At 44.5% G+C, this 21,866-nt stretch overlaps 1 protein-coding gene across 1 annotated transcript in view; it reads left to right on the top strand.

The window, feature by feature from the left end:
- Positions 1–18,941, top strand: part of LOC135825815 (uncharacterized) — a gene marked incomplete at its 3' end in the record, with an annotated part of 182,048 nt that extends 163,107 nt beyond the window's left edge. The window contains 5 exon segments of the mRNA XM_065338440.1: positions 5,240–5,407; positions 10,741–10,914; positions 13,334–13,516; positions 16,121–16,294; positions 18,735–18,941. Of these exon segments, the coding sequence (XP_065194512.1) occupies positions 5,240–5,407; positions 10,741–10,914; positions 13,334–13,516; positions 16,121–16,294; positions 18,735–18,941 (906 nt within the window).
- Positions 18,942–21,866: the final 2,925 nt, after the last annotated feature.

The following is a 21,866-nucleotide window of genomic DNA, read 5'->3' as shown; positions in this document are numbered from 1 at the left end:
CGTTTGGGACGGATCATCGAGTTATTCCCTGGTCGAGATGGTAAGCGTCGTGTTGCCAAGGTTAAGTTGAGTACCAGTACCCTGTTGAGGCCGATCCAAAGGTTAGTGCCGTTAGAAGTATCGTCACAGGACGTGGCTCCTAGGCTTGCAGATACCGCTCAACCTGCTATCGTCCCTCAGCAGCCAGCGTATGAACCGTCAGCACCGTTACCACCACCACGGCAGCAGGAGATAACGCGTTCTGGGCGCGTAGTCAGAGCCCCGGATCGTTTTTGACTTGTGTGCATTGTTGTACGGCGGTGAGAAGCCCTTTGGTGGGGAGAATGTTGTAAACCACCAGTTCTCAATTGGGAAAGGCCTTCGGCTTATGGCATTGTATTCGTTGAAATGTTGTATTTCGACTCCGCCGTACCGCTGATGTTGCTGCATGGCATACGCTATATGCGTTGTGTGCGTTTTGCTGTATACGCTGTTATGTCCAGTTTTATCTGCTTATGTTTTGCATGTACGCTGTTTTTGCATGCTATAAATAGCTGGTGTTATTAGTGTTCATTGTTAATTATCAGATGAAGTGAAATATACTGTGTAAAGGAAAAGAGTTGTCCTCGTGCCGTGTGGTCGTACGATCCTGACAATTTAGAGAATCTTGCAGGGTTCATAACAATACACAAAAGGTTAATTGTTCAATATAAAATGTCTCAACTTCTTGAAGTGCACTGCAACACTAGTTAACTATGAGAGAGCTTGGAAGCTCAGGGCCCTACGCTATGCTTTTTTGCCTTGATGACCTAGACAAAAAAAAGCATAGGGATGTTATAATTTCTTTAAAAAAATCCTTTTTTTAGACATAACCTGGGATTCGAACCCGCACTATCGCGCGCCCTGCATGCATCCCCCGAGACACTTCGCATACATACTAATTCTTCCAAGTTGTTTCACATTGTGATCTTGCATTTGAAAGCCCTATTTGAATATGCATTGTGGCCAGCCGTCTTTGATGGCACGGTACGGTAGGGGATAGGTACGGGACAGGTTCGATCGAGGGTAATACGACACCGTCTCCCGTACCGAACCGTACCATCAAACACAGCTGGCCACATACAGCTGCCCGCAATATTCAAATAGGGCTTTCAAATGCAAGATAATAACGTAAAGCAACTGGGAAGAATGGGTATGAATGCGAAGTGTATGGGGGAATGCATGTAGGGCGATAGCGCAGGTTCGAATCCCAGGATATGCCTTAAAAAAAGGAGAATTGAAAAATGTATAACATCCTATGCTTTTTTGCCGTCAGATACGGATAGCGCCAGGTGTGACACAAACAAACACACAAACAAACACCAAATTAAAGCTGTGTGGACCCTGGCTAGCGCCAGACGTTACTGAAGTAACGTCTTCTGCATAGCTACGGGAATAAAGAGAATTAGTGCCAGACACCACGCCACATAAAAAGAAATTTCATGACTTTTTCACTCATTTTTGCTGGTGTTCTGTCGCTCTCTCTCTCTGGCTCTCTCGGCCTGAAATACCAACAGATTGCAATTCTGAACCCTTCGATGGTTAACATTTCTGGAAAGCCGACAGTCATCGCAAGGCAAAGGTGTCGTACTGTAAACCAAGCGAAGCAACGATGTTTTGCATTTTTGTCCACCAGGCACATTGCAATGCACACACTTCCACCATGTCCACACGCCCCACAGAAAGCAGCAGCACAGAGCGGAATGGGGGAGCTAGCTCTCACCGTACCGACTCCACGCCGAAAGCGACCCAAAGTTTGAATCACGCAAGCGCCGTATCCAAAACGGCTTCTGGCGGCGTGGACACCACGCTGCAAGCAGACCTGCACCCCAGCTCACACCCAAGCGACCCAGTCAGCGATCTCGCATCGCCGATGTCGGCTACCAGCACGACAGTGCACCCCGGAACCCTACCAGGCAGCACAGGCACAGGTGCGACAACTTTCAACTCACCGCACACCGACACAACTACTCCTACCGAAACATGCCTTCAAACGACCCACGTGCCCTTTGCTAGGTTACGACCAATCAGCAGCCTCGGAGGGAGGGCTTTGATATTCCATCAAAGCCCGCTGTCAGGGGCAAGCTGTACGAGAAAACCATCAAAGCCCGCTGTCAGGGGCAACATGTACGAGAGAACCATCAAAGCCTGCTGCAATTGGCAATTGTACGACAAAACCATCAAAGCTCTGATCATGCCTAATCGTCAGTCTTTTCAAGGTAATCTGGCTATAAGAACAAGAAACCGATAGGGGTGGTGGTCGGGGATGCGGTGTTTCTCAACTTCTGGAGTTGGAAATCTAGCTCCAGCACAACAGAACCGCGTGAAGCGTGAGCAAAGTGTGTATGGTCGAAGTGAAAATACTTCCTTGGCTCTTCAGCCACGCCTGGCTCTTGTCACGTAGTCCTGAGAATTTTCTCAGGAAACAGGTTTTTCGTCCACTGACATGACTTTCCTTTTGCTGTAATGATAAATCTCTGTGTGAAACTTACGAGCGGGCCGAAAACGACATGCACTTTAGACTTCAGGCTGCTCTGAAATCCCAAACGAAAGGCCGACATTGTCCACACTCGAGATCACCCAAAGAATAAAGCGATTGAATTCAAAATAAAATAAAAATTGTTGGGGATCGTCTGAAGCATACTCAAGCGAGGTACAGTCGGGCTTGATGACTGATCAAAGCCCTCGGGCTGGTCCCTTGGGCTTTGATCAGCCATCAAGCCCTCTGTACCTCGCTTGATTATCTACATCACTCAGATTCGGCGCGTGCTGAAGACCTCCTCTCCTCACTGGTGACTAACCGTGACAGCGATGTCTAATAAGCCAGCAAACCCCCTGGATCACCGCCGAACGACGCAGGAGATCCGGTCCCAGTGGGGAATCCTCACCTGATTTCAAAAATTCCAAAAAACAAAAAGAGAGCAACAGCATCGACCCTGCCCACAGCCAACCCCATACCCCAGCACAGGGCTCACACTTCAGCCCACTGGCGTCACAGGATATACAGTAACGTTGTTCTCCACACAATATACTCGTGTACATAAATATTTTTGTAAACATTCACGTTCTTCCTGTTTTCTCCTCCTCACCCTTGTCTTCTTATACCCGTATTAGGCCATGGTAAAAATTATCTTTGATTCTCAAGTACGCGCGCACCGATTTTTGGCGGCGCACTGACGATTTTTTTATTTCTATCCATGCATATGCGCACATGAAAACGGTCAATGCGAAAGGCATGAATCAGGGAGTAGTAAAATACCGGTATATTTTTTCTACTCCCTGGCCTGAATATTAAAAAAATTATATGAACCTGTGACGTACATATGTGTGACCCTATCTTTGGAAATATAAAAATTGTGGGAAATAAAATAAAAAATCGCTCGCTCGCACCGACTTTCACAGGCTCATGACCTGAGAATCAACTTTATTTTTTACCATGGCCTTATAATGCTTTTCTCGTTTTTCTCGTTAACTGCCCGAAGCTTGCTAAATAAGTTCGATGAGCTTCCCTCCCTTATCCAAACATGCCATCCACTCCCCACTGTCATTGCCATTACAGAAACATGGTGCTCTCCTCTCGAGGGCGACAGTCTATATGACCTGCCTTCTTACTCACTTTATCGCTGCGATCAACAGCAGGCAGAGGAGGCGGTTGCTTGGTCTACATTCACTGTTCCGCCACTCACTCGCACCTCAGTATGTACGATGTATCTGGATACGAATCAGTGTGGATCGAACTGACTTTGCCAAACTGCCAATCCTTCGTATTCGGTGTCTCCTATCGCCCACCCAGTAGCGACATACACAACTACTGATTATTTACACTGCTTATACTGGCTTTTCCTATCATCCGCAAGCTGCAACACAGCCACACACACACTTATGAGACTTTACTTCTCAATTCCAATAATGGATTCTTTACTGTAATTCTGTGCCACTGTAACACTGTAATACCAAACACCCTTAGCAAACAACGGTAACGCTATTTTTTACTGAACTCATGCCTTTATCACCCAAATCGCGTTAAAGCTGCAGCGTAAAAACGTTATGGGGGCTGATTCATCGTTGTAACAAACGGTACATTTTAGGCCAAATATTGCGTAGAGCGTACCAATTTCACCTTGTGTCGTGTATATGACGCAATAAATGGTTGTACCGCGCAAATTAAAAGCTATACTCATGGCAACAGTGTACTAAAATTAGCGTGTATCTTGCTAAGGTTGAACCCAAATCTCGGTATTTTTCCCATGACGGTAATACTGTGAAAACTAGTGGTGAAACGAATATAAAAAGTCAAAACCCAGTAGCCGAATATTCTTTGGGTTAACGAACGAACGAACAAATATTCTTTCATTAACACGGATGACATCACACACCCACCTCTTGGTCATTTTGTTGGATATGGTCACTATTATTAGGCATGACAAACGAAGGCACATATTTCTCCATCAATTGTAGGTCAATTTTCATGTACGTTCGGGCCTGGTTTAAATCTGGCTTTGGAAAATTTATTTTCATTGCTATCAGGTTCGGCCTCATTTTCTCTGTGTTGCCCTGATGAGTCCACAAAGGACGAAACAGTTCTGTCCGCAGATTGAGTAGGTCAATTTTCACAAAATCCCCAGCAGCAGTGAAGTGGATTTTGCATGCTAAAAGGAAAACAGCTCCAGATGTGATTTTCGTTCGAGCGCCATAACTCTACCCCACAAAGTCGGATCACGTTCGGGTTGCTTCAAGACGACAGCTATCAGTTTTTTTTAAAGCTGATAGACATTATGATGAAGTGATTCGGTCAAGTATTCGCAAAATTACTAAAGTTTGAAGGCGCCCGGTAAACTCTGCATACCGGGTTAACGAATATTCGCCATGAGAAATATTCATTCGATTGTGACAAACTGAACGCATTCACTGGCCAACTGCCTTTGATTTGCCAAGGCTACGGTAAATGGAGTTCTGGAGAGTGTATGCGGAAGTCCTTTGCAGGTCTCGGATCTTTTTATGCCTTATTCAGACCGCCACACGAAAATCGACCACTATTGGTTGATGGGTTTGTCATATTTAACATGTATGTACCTATGAATGAAGAATGTTTCCTTTGGGGATTCAGAACTATGTTGGGTCATACTACCAACATCAAATTTTGAAGTGTCAGATCACAATAAAGTCATAATGAAGAGCAGCTTGAAATTGACCATTGATTGACTTGTCTGTCTTCCTCTAGGTGTTGAATGCTTAGACGATCCTGGCATACCTGAGAATGGTAAGAGGCTCAATTTCACCTCGGTGTATCTCAGCGCTGTCAACTATGAATGCGATCGAGGCTATTTTGCGGAAAGTCGCGTGTGTCAGGAAAATGGAAAATGGTCTGGCCAACAACCTGTTTGTAGAGGTAAATGCTGCATAAGATGCTTACTGTGTAATGTTTTCAAGAGGCTTGTGCCAGTGAGACAGGCAATAGCTTCAAAGCTGGTTCACAATGTTTCATTCCTTATTACAGATCATTTGTTGAGTTATATAACTTTCGTAGAACTGCTTTGCGAAAGTGCCTTTCTAGCACATATTTCTCCGACAATAATAATAACATCATTTCTACGTTGATTCTCGCAATCCAGCTCTTCCTGGAAAGCTCTATCCATGAGGAATACAACTGTAGCGTATAGCATATTCCGTGCAAGCGTATGCGCCTAGGTCGTATCAATTGCAATACTGATCGCGTTGAAAATCCCTCAAGTTTGATCCTCCAGCACTGGGATTTTTGCAGGGGTGAGAATGCCCGCAGCCTGCGTCACAGCACCTGGCTGGCTGGACATTGGTCAAAATGAGAAAATCCCCCTCTGAAGTGCACCTTTATAAAACACGCACAAATACAATTTTACAGTCAGAAAGTGCAACAACTAGGCACAAAACTGACAGAGTACTGAGACAATCAACGTCCTGACACCTGGCTTCAACACATCTCCGTAGCGCTAACCGACAGCCTTCCAACTTGGAGGGTTCAAGGTTATGGAAAGACCAAAGAGGGGAAGGCAAGCGCAACGAAAACGAGCACAAGCTACAGTCCCAATGGAACAAAGAATGTCGATTGTTACTAGACGATGACAGTGATGGAGAGTTACTCTTAACTCGTTTCCATATGTATTTTTCCTTTCTACTTTTATTATTGGCTAAATAACCGAGTTTTAAATACAATTTGAAACTTGCTTTTTTATTTTTTTCGAGCCTGATAAATCCCCTCCAGGACCTCGGATCGCGTTCAGGTATGTTTGAGACAACAGCTGAGAGCTTCCTAATGCCGATAGTCCTTTTTTAGGCAATTCAGTCAAGTATTCCCAAAAGTTTGAAGTCACCTGTTATACCCTGCCTACCGGTCTGCATATATCCTTATACTAGGATCACGAACGTTGTTTACGTTTGGTTCTGGTTGGCATTATTTTCTTAATTATTCATTCAGAGAAAAAGTATTGAGACTTTTTTAAGTATGCATTTCGACCCCCTGTAAGTTTGCGCTAAGCAATGACCACTGACTTTGTCCACGGATTTGGCAGCAAACAAAAAATCAGGTGGCCAGGAGACCATACTTTCAACATGGTAATCAGTAGTAACAGCGGGATCGACTAGTTATTGAACGATTTATGTAAATGCAATTAAATGAATAATTATCTGTGCCATCAGATAAGCAAGCAATTTATTCAATTCAAATCAGCGGAGTAACAAGTTTTAAGAAAAACCTATTATTACCTTGAAATGAGAAACCAAAAAATGGTGACAACGACTTTTAACTTCTCACGGATCTGTATAGATTTCTAGATGATAGAAGAACCCTATTCGAACTTGAAGCTGCTTCTGATCCTTGGGTACTTATCTGCCGTACATCCTTTCCCCAGCTGAGCTGGCCTGCAACTAATAGCTTCCTGCAGGTAACCCTTTGTTCCATTCACCTGGGCATCTGTTCACACACCCAAATTTTCCAGAGCTACACAGGCCCTTGATGTAGCACTGTATTTTTCTATCACACCTTTCTCTCTCTCTATTCTCTCTCGCAGTCTTTCCATTCTCTTTCTCCCTTGGACGCTTCCCAAAAACTGATATTATAATAATTATACCAGTGTTTTGGGACTCGGATGTTGAGCCAATAATATAAATAATACATGGCCCAGTATCAGCGAGAATCGACCTTCGGGTGAAAATCATTTTTTTCAGAATAAGTCATTTTCTGCAACGGCAAAAAACTCTTGCTTCGTGCTCTGCACATTCAAACAAAAAATTAGTTCATCGCAACAATGAATGCTTTTGATCGTCCTATTAGAAGGAGAGTTCGTTCACGATGGCCAGCTAGCTGCCGTCCGGCTCTGCCAGAAGTCATTGGCTTTCTTAGGCAGGAATCGTCGCGTCTGATAGAGAACAACGACAGTTTCCAGAAGATGTTTTTGTCGACGCGCAATTCCTATTTAGCGACCAGAATTTCAACTTGATTTAGGCGCACCGCCAAAGGAGCTCTCTGCTGGCAAAAGTACTTTCTGACATCTGACAATCCTTGTAGGGCCCGTCTGAATTTAGTACAGCTCAGGGGAAATACTCAACGAGGAGAAACTAGCGAGGCGACGGCAACAGAGGTAGACGAACTGAAATGTCCTGGATCAACTCGAGTCAGGACGAAAGAGCGCTGCTGCTAGTGACATGATCTGAAATTTCCCAGGCTCCCATGCTGGACTCCGCGGTGAACACCAAACCCCTTGGACGGGGCAAGATGCCAAGAGCTGAACATTGATTTATGAGCTGCGAACTCTCTGCGCTCAGTGCTGGAATCATGGCGCACTGACGCGCATGCAGCCAGTTCCCACAGAGCTTTTCACAGAGGTGCAGCAGTGGTGGACTACCTCTAAATCGTGTATGAGATGAAGTGTAGGGTGTTAGAATGTTGTGCCTGTGTCGTATTCCCTGTGGGATGCACAGACTGGGACTCCAGGTGTAGTTGTAGCCACCCTCCCTCCTGTTCTGCATTTCTCTGGATTTTCAGCAGACTTGGGATGGCGTTCAACCAGTTTTCATTGGTATGCAGATATGAGGATCAAGGCCATCCATGCTCTATGCCAGATGTTGCCCAAGACTGGCAAGAGTTGTTTTACAACAAAAACTAGATGGATGATTTATTACACTGTCTATTTTTTATTATTTTCACTGTAACACATAGTATTCCGATGTGGAAAACACTGTGATAAATTGTTGTATTTCCTGATATGTACCTATGCTTGTTTGAGAAGCTTCTGGGTCATGAACATTGCTTTGTTTGGTCTAATACTTTTCCATGTGATCACTAGATACCTATAGATGACAACAGCAGAAAAAAGTCAGTTTGTGAAAAATCACCCTAAGGTCCATTTTCGCAGATACTGGGCCAAATGTAGAAAAGAAAAGGACATATGGATACGAGTTAAGAGTAACTCTCCACCACTGTAACCAGACACTACAGTCAGAAAGTGCAACAACTGAGCACAAAACTGACAGAGTACTGAGACATTCGACGTCCTGACACCTAGCTTCAACATATCTCCGTAGCGCTAACCGACCGCCTTCCAACTTGGAAGATTCAAGGTTATGGAAAGGCCAAAGAGGGGAAGGCAAGCACAACGAAAACGAGCACAAGCTACAGTCCCAACGGAACAAAGAATGTCGATTGTTACTGGACGATGACGAGACCAATAGGATATATGACAAAGCAGTCTAACTACAATTCGAAGCAGCAAAGCAGCTCACCACCCGGCTTGGATGGGTCATAAATATCAAAGATAAGTAAAGAAGGGGGAAGCCTTGCGAAAACGAATTGTACAAGCCGAAAGCCAAACTCCTACAGTACTCATCATGCATGACATTGTGATGGACTAGTATACAAAACAAGTTGTTTCACACGACATATGTTTCGCCGTATGGTTCGTGACGGCTCATCAGGTGTGCAATTTGAAACTCGAATGTTGAGCCAATAATAAATGTAGAAAGGAAAAGAACTTATGGATACGAGTTATGAGTAACTCTCCATCACTGTAACCAGATACTAAATACAGTCAGAAAGTGCAACAACTAGGCACAACACTGACAGAGTACTGAGACATTCGACGTCCTGACACCTAGCTTCAACACATCTCCGTAACGCTAACCGACAGCCTTCCAACTTCACGTATACTTGATATTTATGACCCATCCAAGTTGGGTGGTGTGCTGCTTTGCTGCCTCGAATTGTAGTTAGACCGCTTTATTAAAATAATATCCTACTGGTCTCATCATCGTCCAGTAACGATCGACATTCTTTGTTCTGTTGGGACTGTAGCTTGTGCTCGTTTTCGTTGCGCTTGCCTTCCCCTCTTTGGTCTTTCCATAGCCTTGAACCTTACAATCCTTTGCACATATACCAGTGTTTGACATACTTTGTCATCATAAACCAATGTCAACCGTTCCTTGTTGCGAGTGTGGAGCATGGCAGTCTTGAAGTCTCACCAATAGAATTAAAGAAACCACCCTTTGGGTTTCAAAGTTGGACTTCACGGAAAATTTCAAAGTTTTAGGAAATTAGAGGCCACGCGCTTCTTTCGTTCATATCTGGCTTGCAAGTGTTGAGTTTCGGAGAGAAAAGAGCAGTACGTGGAATGTGGCCTCTTATATCCGAACACCCTTTGGGTGCTGTTGTATTGTTGATGATTGTTGATGGAGTGCATGCACGCATGCGGAAGTAACCGCAAGCAGCTGTTTTTCCCTCCTTCCAACTTGGCAAATAATTTTGATTTCAACGAGAGAGCTTGGAAGCTCAGGGCCCTGCGCTATGCTTTGTTGCCTAGCTCATCGTGCATGTTGTTAGAACTGATGGAAATGCTTTTTCCTTTGATTAGCTAAATCATTGTTTTGCAAAAACGTTTCAATGAGATACTGAAGTACAAGTAACGTCTTCTGCATAGCTATGGGACCGGCGCTGACTCTGCCGATGACGGGCGTTCTGGAGTCGACGGGATGTCTGTCCTGACGTTTCCTGGGACCGGCGCTGACTCTGCCGATCACGGGCGTTCTTCTTCTTCTTCTTCTTATTATTATTATTATTATACTGACGGCAACTAACATCCATTCTGATTGCATTTACTCGTCTCCCTACTTCGTATTTCTTTCCAGAAAATCTCCCCATACAGCAGGGAGTCGTTTACATAATATGACTCCCTGCTGTTATAATTATTATGCTATCGGCCTGCATGCGATTTCCGGGCTGGTCGACAGGCGGCCCAGCCAGCCTGCTAGTGGGATCTCGGCCTCGCACACAAATCCACACAAAATTTAATGTTACTGCACTGAATGCATTCCCCCCATACACTTCGCATATATACTCATTCTCTTGATGGTACCGTACTGTTGATGATACGGGACAGGTACGGGATAGCGCCAGGCATGTCGATGGCACAAACAAACAAAAATATTGTGGCCAGCTGTCTTTGCTGGTACGGTACAGTACGGGATAGATACAAAATAGCGCCAGGCGTGACACAAACAAACAAACACACAAACAAACACCAAATTAAAGCTGTGTGGACCCTGGCTAGCGCCAGACGTTACTGAAGTAACGTCTTCTGCATAGCTACGGGAATAAAAACAATTCAAGACCTCTACGTCTGTTTACTACTATAAATCAATGGGTGAATTTTAGAACGAATCATTTTGAAATCATTTGTTGTTCTTTTATGGTCTCAGCACCCCTTTGTCCGCATCCCGGTGAATTAAGCAATGGTGAGCTTTTGCATCAAGGCTTACACTTTGATACTGTAGTGACATACGTGTGCAACAGAGGGTACCGTCTCCAAGGCTCGAGATTCAGCAATTGTCTTAGAAATCACACCTGGTCAGCACCAAAGCCAACTTGTGAACGTGAGTGATTAGCTTTCTGTCGTTTTGACCAGAAGTTTGAAGAATCAAGTTCAAAGACCTCAATTTTCCTTTCTCGTCATTTTCCTGTAGATGCATGCACAGATCTTCTTTTGCTAGCCTCTCCCTCTCCCTCTCCCTCTCCCTCTCCCTCTCCCTCTCCCTCTCCCTCTCCCTCTCCCTCTCCCTCTCCCTCTCCCTCTCCCTCTCCCTCTCCCTCTCCCTCTCCCTCTCCCTCTCCCTCTCCCTCTCCCTCTCCCTCTTCCTCTCCCTCTCCCTCTCCCTCTCTCCCTCCGCTCCATCTCCTCTCCCGCTCCCTATCCCTATCCCTCTCCCTCGCTCTCGCCCTCTCCCTCGTCCACTCCCTCGTCTAATCCATCTCCTCCTCCTTCTTCTCCTCCTCCTCCTCCTTCTCCTCCTCCTCCCCTCTCTCTCTCTCTCTATCTATCTATCCATCTATATATCTATATCTATCTATCTATCTACACGGGAAAAAGGCTCACCACTAAATACAATATTCAACAGGAACACTGTCAAGGTTAGCTACAGCTGCATGCAAATATATTAAGCATCATCAATACCAATAAAAAGCGAGTTCTGGCAGCGACTGCAAGCCAGCCACAACCCGATGCCAAGATATGTAACTGCCGTAATGCCTCACATTTCCCCCTTGATGGTGATTGCCTGTCGAGATCGATATTGTATCAAGCAACAGTAAACGACGACAAAGAGTACACCAGACTGACCGAGCCTCCCTTCAAGGACCGGTACAATAATCACACAATGAGCTTCCGCCACGAACGGTAGCAGAGCAAAACTGAACTGTCAAACCATGTGTGGAACCTGAAGCGTGCGGGGACTCTGTTTGGTAGCATTTCTACACAAAAACACAGGCGTACTCCAAGTCAAAAAGGTGCAACCTATGCAAAATGGAGGAACCTACAATATTGAACAATGCCAACAGCCCAAAGAGCCTGAATAGAAGAAACGAACTATTCAAAACGCCGCCATGAAAACCAATATTACATACAACACTTCACACCTAGCATGACATAGTAGAACAAGCAGCAGCCAGTTGCAACTGCCGCGCAAGGACAGTACCCCGCACCATCATGACTGTTTTTTGGCAAATATCAGTGCTTTATCTGCTTATCCATCACAACCATGCCTGAATTAGCATACGTCAGTGCCAACATTACGCCATTACTTATCCCTTACATCATCCACAACATCAGTGTGAAAGTGGCCTTCATTCGTGTATCGCGTAGAGTAATGACAATCTAAGCGCCAAGTATCACGCATGATCTGATTCATAATGATTACTCTTAGGTTTTTATTATCAGTCGTCTGATGATTGCAGTGGCATGAAACTTTGAGTCACGACAAATCCAAACTGGACCTATTTCTCTTTTCCGTGTGAAACGTTCTGCACTTTTCCGGCAATTGCCAAAATTTCTCCTTTGTATCTATCTATTTATCTATCTATCTGTCTATCCATCTATCTCTCTCTGTCTCTCTGTCTCCCTCTCTATCTATCTATCTATCTATCTATCTATCTCTCTCTTTCAGGGCTGCAAAGGGTAGGGGATTGGTCGGGTAATGGGTCCGGGTATTTTTATCCGGGTAGTACGGGTACCCTATCGGCTATTTTTGATACAGTTCGAACTGTGAATGCGCACTTGCGCTACATAGAAATGTTACAAAGGTTTTATTGAGAAGTCACGAACAATTCTAGAGAAAGCGGTGATGCACAAAGAAATAACTATGATGGTAATGTAATGTGAAATCCGATACACCACACCACCACATTGCGCTCTTGGCCGATCCAAACTCTGCACTCACATCACCATCACCACAGCGAGGACAATTCCAGTACATAGATTGATATTGACAATGACCCTCCAGGCAGCTGGTTCGCTCCTCCTGAGCTCATCAGTGGAGGCATATGATGTTGAATGAAAGAATAAAAAGAATAACTTATCTTTATAGCGCTAAATTGGCGCAATTGCGCTCATTCTGCATAGAAACGCGGCATACCCTAAGTGACAAAAGTGATAACAAGGTCCGAAAAGTGCTCAAATGGATTTATCGAGTTTTGTGTTCCAGCTCTTTATTTGTATCCCTCTATAGGTGTGTTATCTGTTTGCCTTTCTATGCGCACCTATATACAAAGGTACACAATGAAAACCTTGGGCAAAATCCGTCGTGACTCAGAGTTTCATGGCTGAACTGATCATCAGACATCGAACAATTTGCTCAAGGTTTTCATTGTGTGCCTTAGTGTACACCGCTCTGCCTGAATCAGGTATAGAGCACTATTTTAAAAGCCTACTGCCTCCATGCATTTCTATATAATCAGTTTCCACCTGTTTGTATGGCCGTCCATGTGCGTATCGCATTCCTTTGTCCATTTCTCTTGCAGTTGTTTTAGTCAAGCATTGTTCCGACCCCGGCCCTCCGGAGAATGGCATACGTCTTCTGCAAGGCTACTCCTACCTGAGCACTGTTGCATACAAATGTGACCTTGGCTACAATATTAATGGCTCTGTCTTTAGGGTCTGTACTGCAGATAAGACATGGATTCCTGATCAGCCCACTTGTGAAAGTAAGCCCCTAGCCTATCTACTGGCTTGTTCATAGCATTATTATTATTTAAATTTAAATTTTGAATAGGACAATCCCCCCAGGCCTAAGGCCTTTTTTGCAGGATACCCTATAAGAAATGGATGCATACTACAGCATGAGGGATATACCGACGGATAATTTCAAGAGTTGATTAGCACGAGGGAAAATATGAGAGACACACGATAATGCAGATTAGGAATGGTACACTTCTATTCCCGTAGCTATGCAAAAGACATTACTTCAGTAACGTATGCGGTTAGCGGTTTGTTTGTTTGTGCCGTCGCCATGCCTGGCGCTATCCCGTACCTGTCCCATACTGTACCATCAAAGACAGCTGGCCACAATATTCAAATAGGGCTTTCAAATGCAAGATCATAACGTGAAGCAACTTGGAAGAATGAGTATGTATGTGAAGAGTATCGGGGGATGCATGCAGGGCGATAGTGTGGGTTCGAATCCTAGGTTATATCTTGAAAAATAGGAGAATTGAAAAATTTAATCCCTATGCATTTTTGCCAAGGTCATCAAGGTGGTAGACGGTGCCGTATTACACTGGAATGCAAAGAGAAAGTTTATTTCTTTCACCCAGGGCCCTACGCTATGCTTTTTGCCTAGCTCATCATGCATGTTATTCGGACAGATGGAAACATTTTGTAATACAATGATGTAGCCGATCAGTTCGTTGTGGTATGGTTGGGCATTGTAGCCATTATTATTTTTCTGGTTTTAGAGTTCGTATCGGGCAGCCGTTCTGCAAATCGAGTCGTACGGTCGACAATGTAAAACACTATTTACCCCCCCCCCCGTATATTCTCTATTATAAGCGCCGTGCTTATATTTTTCAACACCCCTCTGCCCCGTGCTTATATTGGAGACCGCGCTTATATTGGAGACCGTGCTTATATTTTTTCAACCAATACATCCATTCAGAGAAAGAAGAAATACATGCTAGATATCATGCATGCCGCATTGATTTCCAACAAGGCCGTGCTAATAATAGAAACCGTGCTTATAATGTTTCGAATGGTGCTCAAAGTGTGCTAGTATTAGAGATGGTGCTAGTAATGGAGACCTGTGCTTATAATAGAGATTATACCTCACTCCATATACACTTACAGTCTTAGGCATGCTCTCCCTTAGTGGTGTATATATCTCCATATACACCGCTAAGGGGAATTAGCAGTAGTTGTCAGCGAGGAACAAGCCATTAGGAGGTCACACACGGTGAATATGGAGAGGTATAAATATATTATAACAAAGGAACCTCATGTATATCGAGATATATACACCAGTTATAAAAAACCTCGGCTTCGCCTCGGTTTTCATACTGGTGTATATATCTCTATATACACTTGGTTCCTTGTTATAATATATACATATACGGTATACAAGCTCGGGGAGCAAAAGGCTCCCTGTCTCACAAGCTGACGCATACCAACTAAATACAAAACCATGCACTTCAGACGAGCTGACTTGCACGCGTGACCCTTTCACGAACCCAGACAAAGAGATTGGTCTATTATAACGCATGTACGAAGTCACTAGATTACACCCGCACCAGAGATGAAGGCGACAGCGCCAGACATCAACACGGTGTTGTCCGGTAAAAGGATGTCGTGTAGCATGTCGTACAACAGTGCGATGAAACTGTGGGAGAATCCAGCGACCACTTTGGAACGATGAATATTACAACAGTCTTATTGTGAGTGATAGTCAGGCCAAGTTTCTGAAGATCAGTAGCCAGTGCTATCCCGAGCATTATGTTAGCATTACAAAAGCATAGACAGGATGCGTATTATAGGAGACCCAAGTTGCTGAAGATCAGTAGTCATTGCTGATAAACGTGCAGAAAAGCTAAATCCGCAGCCTCTTTTGCCTTCGGACAGGATGCGTATTATAGGAGACTGTAAAGTTATGTAATGTGCTCCACAGGCAACCATGCATTCGGCCATCAGCAACAGCTAAGCACAAACACACTATCAAGGCCAGGATATTATTGTATTATGGTATTGTATCTTATTGTATGGAATATAATTTTACCTCATTGGCTCAACAGGTCAATGTATTACTACAAAAAGGCCAGAAAATCCGATTACAAGGAGATAAAAGGAAAAGAAGGAGTAAGAATTGAGAGAAAATAACAATCCCCGATAAATTCTACAATTTATTTTCCCTAACTCATATTCAAATTGATTGAAACTTTTGTGGAATACAATGATGTAGCCAATCAATGGAAAAAAAACATTTCCATCAGTTCTAATAACATACATGATGAGCTAGGCAAAAAAGCAGAGCGTCGGGCCCTGAGCTTCCAAACTCTCTTGTTTATTTTGTTTATTGGACCGAGTGAACCGAGGGGGGTATATATCCCCCCCCCCCCGACTAGCAGAGTACAAAGCTCTATATACCCTGCTCAGAATGGCCGCTGATTGGCTGAAATCGCACAAATCGTATCGCACCATGGCAGAAACGGTAAATAACGGATGCTGGGCTCTCCAGCATTTTGTGGAAAGATTGATGCGAGGCAGTGTACCTTTTGGCACTCGAATTCCACCCTATGATTGTTTTCTTGTTTCTCTTGCAGTTGCCAAGTGTCAGGATCCAGGAACACCGGACAATGGCACTAGGGAAGTGTATGGATTGCTTTACGGGGCTGAAGTCCATTACTCCTGTCAAGAAGGGTTCCTTTTGAATGGTTCCGTTATCAGTACATGCACGGAGCATGGGGACTGGTCTGCATCCCTGCCGTTCTGTGAACGTAAGTTTGCCAGTGTGTTTGCAGTGTGGCTTCATGCCCGAGCTGGGGTAGTTTAACGACTACACATTCAGTTCAATCAACTAGACGCCACTCTTATCTTGATCGGGAGTGATCAAACTCATATGGAAGTTGTTCGATTGCCTCACGTTGGCAAATGCTGCTGTTATAGGCCTTTCAGTACATGCTGTCTTCAATTGTGTTGATCGCTCCGATCTTTTGGGACACCATATTTACGGCTCTATCGAGACACAGCAGGAATAGCAGGTTATAGGTTAGTTGCCAGATTGATAAACTGTTCTATAATGGCACCTGTCACGATTACCATGGCAATTAATGCATTGCTGGTGAGCTGATCTACCCACCTCCCACCGCTTTAGGAGCTGCATCTGCGCCTTGATCCTTGAAGGGTGGTGGTGTTCCTACGGATGCTGAAAACTCGACCTCTAGTCGAGTCTGACGCGAACCGTGCATGTTTTTTTATTCATATACTGGGTAAATAGCAGCTTGGTGCTTCAGTGGGCTGGAGGAACAGTCCTTTGTTCCTCAGCCATCACACGAGTATTATTACTTTGTTTTCATTTTGCAGGCAGGCATCGTGGGGTGGTCTAAGACCATGATTGAGAAACAGAGGGTACCAGGTTCAAGTCCTGCTTGGAAGCGAAAGGATTTTTCCACCCGTGCTGCGACCCACAGTTAATTTGGAACTCGTGGCCTGGCACGAGGAAAACATGGATGCAGTGAATGGAATTTTCGGTCTTTGACCACATGCTGGTGAAGCTGATCTACTCACCTCCCACCGCTTTAGGAGCTGCATCTGCACCTGGATCCTTGAAGGGTGGTGCGTTCCTACGTATGCGGAAAACGTGGCCTCCATATAATTATATAGATAAACCGAGTCTCATGGGAACTGTGATTTTTTTTATTTGAGTTGGCTAAGAATTACATGCTGGAAAGGGTGTGAGTGATTCACGATGGCATGATCGGCCGGGATTTGGAAGCTGCGTAAAGTAAAGTTCTGTCAATTTGTTACGTTTTACATTTGTCCTGTTAACACAGATCATTGAGAAACACGATGCTATGAAGCCTGCAAACAGTTCTTGTCCCTCCCATAAATGTCTGTAGCCTCTAGCAAAATATTGCAGAATGTAATGTGCCTTATCATCCAGTTTATAATATTGACTTTCCTAGTGATGCTTTTCCTTGATAACAGAGGGTGGGGGGGGGGGGGATCTACATTCACAAGTCATAATTATGTATGCATTCTTATCCAAAGTTGCGAAACCTTTCTGTTTTAACTTATTAAATACCGTTAGGAGAAACCAACTTATAATCCACTGTTCATTCCAAAAGAGAAAATTGAATGCTGCTTACCCAGAACTTTTTATCGCGACTACTTTTACAGCATAGACGGCGCTCAAGGTATTGAGCATTAACAAGAGGATTTGGTGATGCATTTAAATCTAAAAGTGCTGACAGCCATTGCATGGTGCTCTAAGACCATGAGTTAGAAACAGTGGGAACCAAGCATTGCTTTGAAGTGAAAGGAATCTTGCAGCCAGGCTCTGTCTTACAGGACAAACAGCCATGGTTTACATGGCCCCACTACCCTCTAGGATGAGAGAGCACATGCAGCTCCTGTCAGTTGCGGTGAGCAGATCATAACCACCCCCAAGATCCTGAGTCCCATTTGCTGCATCCACGCCTTTCCCTCATGCAAGACCAGGAATTCTCGATGTACTGTGGGTCACAGCACAGCTGTAACCATCCATCAACTTCCAAACACGACTTGGACAGAAATTGAAATGCTAGACCATCACACAACTTACAACTGCCTGACTTTATAAATGATCAGATCACTAAGGATCAAAAGGATTTGACTCTTGAGTCATCCAAGTCGGGCTCTCAAAACCCAACCAGCCTGGTCTGCTGGAATGGGTAAACACACCCTGATCAATCTGTAGAGCAAACTTGAAAGACTCTTATGCAATACAGTCACAGCAGTACGTTCTCGATTGTCTACATATAGTTATCCTACTCCTCTCAAGATTGAACTATTTCTTTCTTTTCTGGTAGTAGGTTCCAGAAAGTGACCTTGATTGGTCCCCTGGCAGGGGGGAAAACAGACCCAGTGCCATCAGTATGTGTGGCACGTGTTGTGAGCTGCACTTGGAGTGAAACACTTGTCAGCACCTTGTAGGTTCAGCCTTAACCCATAGATTACTGGTTAGAGCGTTGCTCGTGATAAGCAAGGTCCCGGGTTCGAGTCCTGCTGGGTGTGGCATTGTTTTCTCCTTTCAGGCAAATCAATTCCCTGTCTGAACCTTCGAATGATTCGGTTGGAACTGCCATTTTAGAATTCTGGCAAAAATGTCATCTTTTTAATAGCTTTTTATTTAAAATCCACGTGTTTTCTCAATGAACCATGTGTTGTTTGCTTTAGTGACGTCAGCAGAGGGAGAAGGAGGAGAAGGAGAGACCAGTGGCTCGGCTGTTACTGTGGGTGTGTCAGTTGGCATAGGTGTTATGCTTGCTGGTGTGGCGATCATACTACTCCTTATAAAACACTATCGGAATGAGAAACTGGACACTGTCATTGGCAAGGTAGACATGGACAAAGTACAAATGCAAGCCATCAACCAATCCCCACGTAAGATGCTATATTCCTTTGATCAAAACTAATAGACAACGGGTGAAGAAACACGATTGCTTCTGCTTACTTTGCAAGCGCTTTGTCTATTCTCCGCAGCCTGCTGTATGCATGATAGAAGAAAGGACTCGATGCGCACTGTGAAATTGTACTGAATTCAAATTTCAAAATTGAAAGTCACAAGAATACGTTCTGGATTGTCCAAATATTGAATAATTATATTGAATGATTGAAAGGCACAACGTAGCACAATGGTGCTTATCGCAAGCAATAGGTCTTTGATATTGACCTGCATACCCCTCCACCTGTGTCAAGCGTCCTTCTGCATGCTTACTTACTGATAATGTATGAGGGCAACATCAACATGCTGAGAAAGCAAAATGCGTGAATACTAAAATAATCGACGAGGAGACAATAGTCGTAAAATGGCAATAAACAGATCAAATGTGAACTCATAACACGCCACATATCACATTCATCTGCCACTACCTTTCTCACTACACTATATTCACATACAGGAAAGGTGTAAACTTTGCCGCCACATCACATTCATCTGCCACTACCTTTCTCACCTACACTATATTCACACACAGGAAAGGTGTAAACTTTGCTGTTTGTACTTGCTGGCGGCTGTCTTCCTATAGGCCTTATGCACATTGTACAGATGCACGAAATCCCGTATAATCTTGTAGAATCCCGTAGACCCGGTTGGGTGTTGAATGTGCAGGACCCTATTGTGTTTACTGCTATTTCCACTATGAAATGGGCCATGAAGGCATTTCATACGAAATCTTTTTCCGGCAGAGATCTAGCTAGTCGTTAGTTCAATCCCAAAGTGAAGAAGGCTTGAAAAGTGATCGTTTGCCATGAATTGTGAGGCTAAATAGGTCAAACGCGCATGTATAGCACACAATGAACACCCAACCGGGTATGTACACACCTACGGCCATAGTACAGAACTTCGTACATCTGTACAATGTGCATAAAGACTATTGTACCCTTTTCTTCTTTCCTTTTTCACAAAGAACACAAACCCAGCTCGAGACAAAAATTAATAACAAGAAAGATAACAAAGTTAAAGCCAGAACGAAGATACGACTGGAACACAGAACTTGAGGATTGACAGAACAAATTACGGGGTGTACAAGTCGACAGCAGTTCCACAAGTTTGCTAGAGGAGGTACTGGCACACTGCTACCTTGAACCTGAAACCATAATTATTTGCTCTATACGTGGTTTAGTTATTACGTTTTTAAGTGACGGCGTTTCACTGGTCAAAGTCTTGAGAAGATGTTTTGGAACTTAAGAGAGCATGTCTGAGAATACCAAAGTATGTGTGCAAGTGGATCTCTCCGATTTCGCTCAAAATTTGCAGGTAGGTTCCCTTTGGGGTGTGGATCGATTATGCAAAGCCCTTGAAAAAGTTTCTGAAGGGAACCTTGAAATTTGCATACCCCTCAAAAATGGCCGAAATATCACATTATTTATGGGTCTAGAAACGAGTCACGCCACAGCGTATACGAACAAGCTATGAACAAAACTCCATCAAGCCAACATTGCCTCACCTTAGAAGAGTTCCTGGAGCAGTACCGCTTAGCCACGCCAGCATCCCAGAAGACGAGGTCCATCGCCCCCTAACGCCACAAATGATCGTCTTGAAAATAGCCAATTTACAAGCGCTGGCAAAACAGCCAGCTACGTCCTCAATTGGCCAGAACTATACACCGGCAGATAGTAGAACACCTCTTCTAGCGCTGAGGACATGTCCCCCATCTTCCTTTTGGGGTTTTCTTGAAATAAACTTTTTTGCATTTTTCCACTCGACCATGCTGAAATACGGCCAAAGTCATACCTGCGCAGGAAAGCTCGCCACTCCGCGACGTCTCCTCAGCAATTTCTACTCCAACACTACTCCCAAGGCCGCAGAACAAAGTGTAGTGTTGACTCTGACAAGGAAAAGCAGCGGTGATCACTTGTCACTCCAAACGACAAGCTTCTCCTTGCGCCACCAATAATTTTTTGTGCGACTGTTGCTGCAAAAGTGACTGAAGGCCTGAGCGCAGTTTTTGAATTTTATTGCAAGATGCACGGTGAAATCACGTGCCTTGTGACGCAAGAATGCCAAGTCGCGTGGCCCACGGCTCACGAGATTTCAGAGTCACCTTTGTCAAGTGCGCTTGTTACTCGCCTTGAACGCCCGTTGGTCTGGAAGTGATCATACTTGTGTTGTTACGGCGCTCAAGAACACGCTGACCGTGTTGTAGGCCTACGAACCGGGACTTTCCCTGACCATGTAGGTCGAAGACCAGTGAAATGATGATGAAATCACATTCTTTATGACGTAAGAAATCTCTCATGCAGTTCACGCGACAAGTGCGTGCAGCCTGTGCTGCTCGCGTGACAGTCAACACAAAGGGACCGAGCTAGTCGCTTTTGTCGAGCATCGACATGAAAACAAGGGACTTTTACTGTTGGACTATGTTCGGGATTGCAGGAGGTAAGTGTGAAAGACGAATATCTCTCCATGCTGTACGGGGCATATTTCAACGGCCTGCTGCCATTGCAACACTCCTAGGACAGTTTGTGGGGGTTCTCAGCAGTTCAAGCAGGAAATGAAGCTCATCTTACCCCTGCCATCATGGTCTGTTCCGAGTAGCGTTCCAGGCACATTCACGATCGATGGCCGCGTAACGTGATGCAGGAAGCGTCATCCTACGCCACAGAGCACGCGATCTCACCGTGCATCTTGCAATCAAATTCAAAAACTGCGATCAGGCCTTCAGTCACTTTTGCATCAACAGTCGCACAAAAGATTTTTGGTGGCGCAAGGAGAAGCTTGTCGTTTGGAGTGACAAGTGATCACCGCTGCTTTTCCTTGTCAGAGTCAACACTACACTTTGTTCTGCGGCCTTGGGAGTAGTGTTG

This window comes from Sycon ciliatum, chromosome 10, assembly GCF_964019385.1.
Source record: "Sycon ciliatum chromosome 10, ocSycCili1.1, whole genome shotgun sequence".
NCBI classification, from domain to species: domain Eukaryota; kingdom Metazoa; phylum Porifera; class Calcarea; order Leucosolenida; family Sycettidae; genus Sycon; species Sycon ciliatum.
This window is presented reverse-complemented; position numbering and strand designations above follow the sequence as displayed.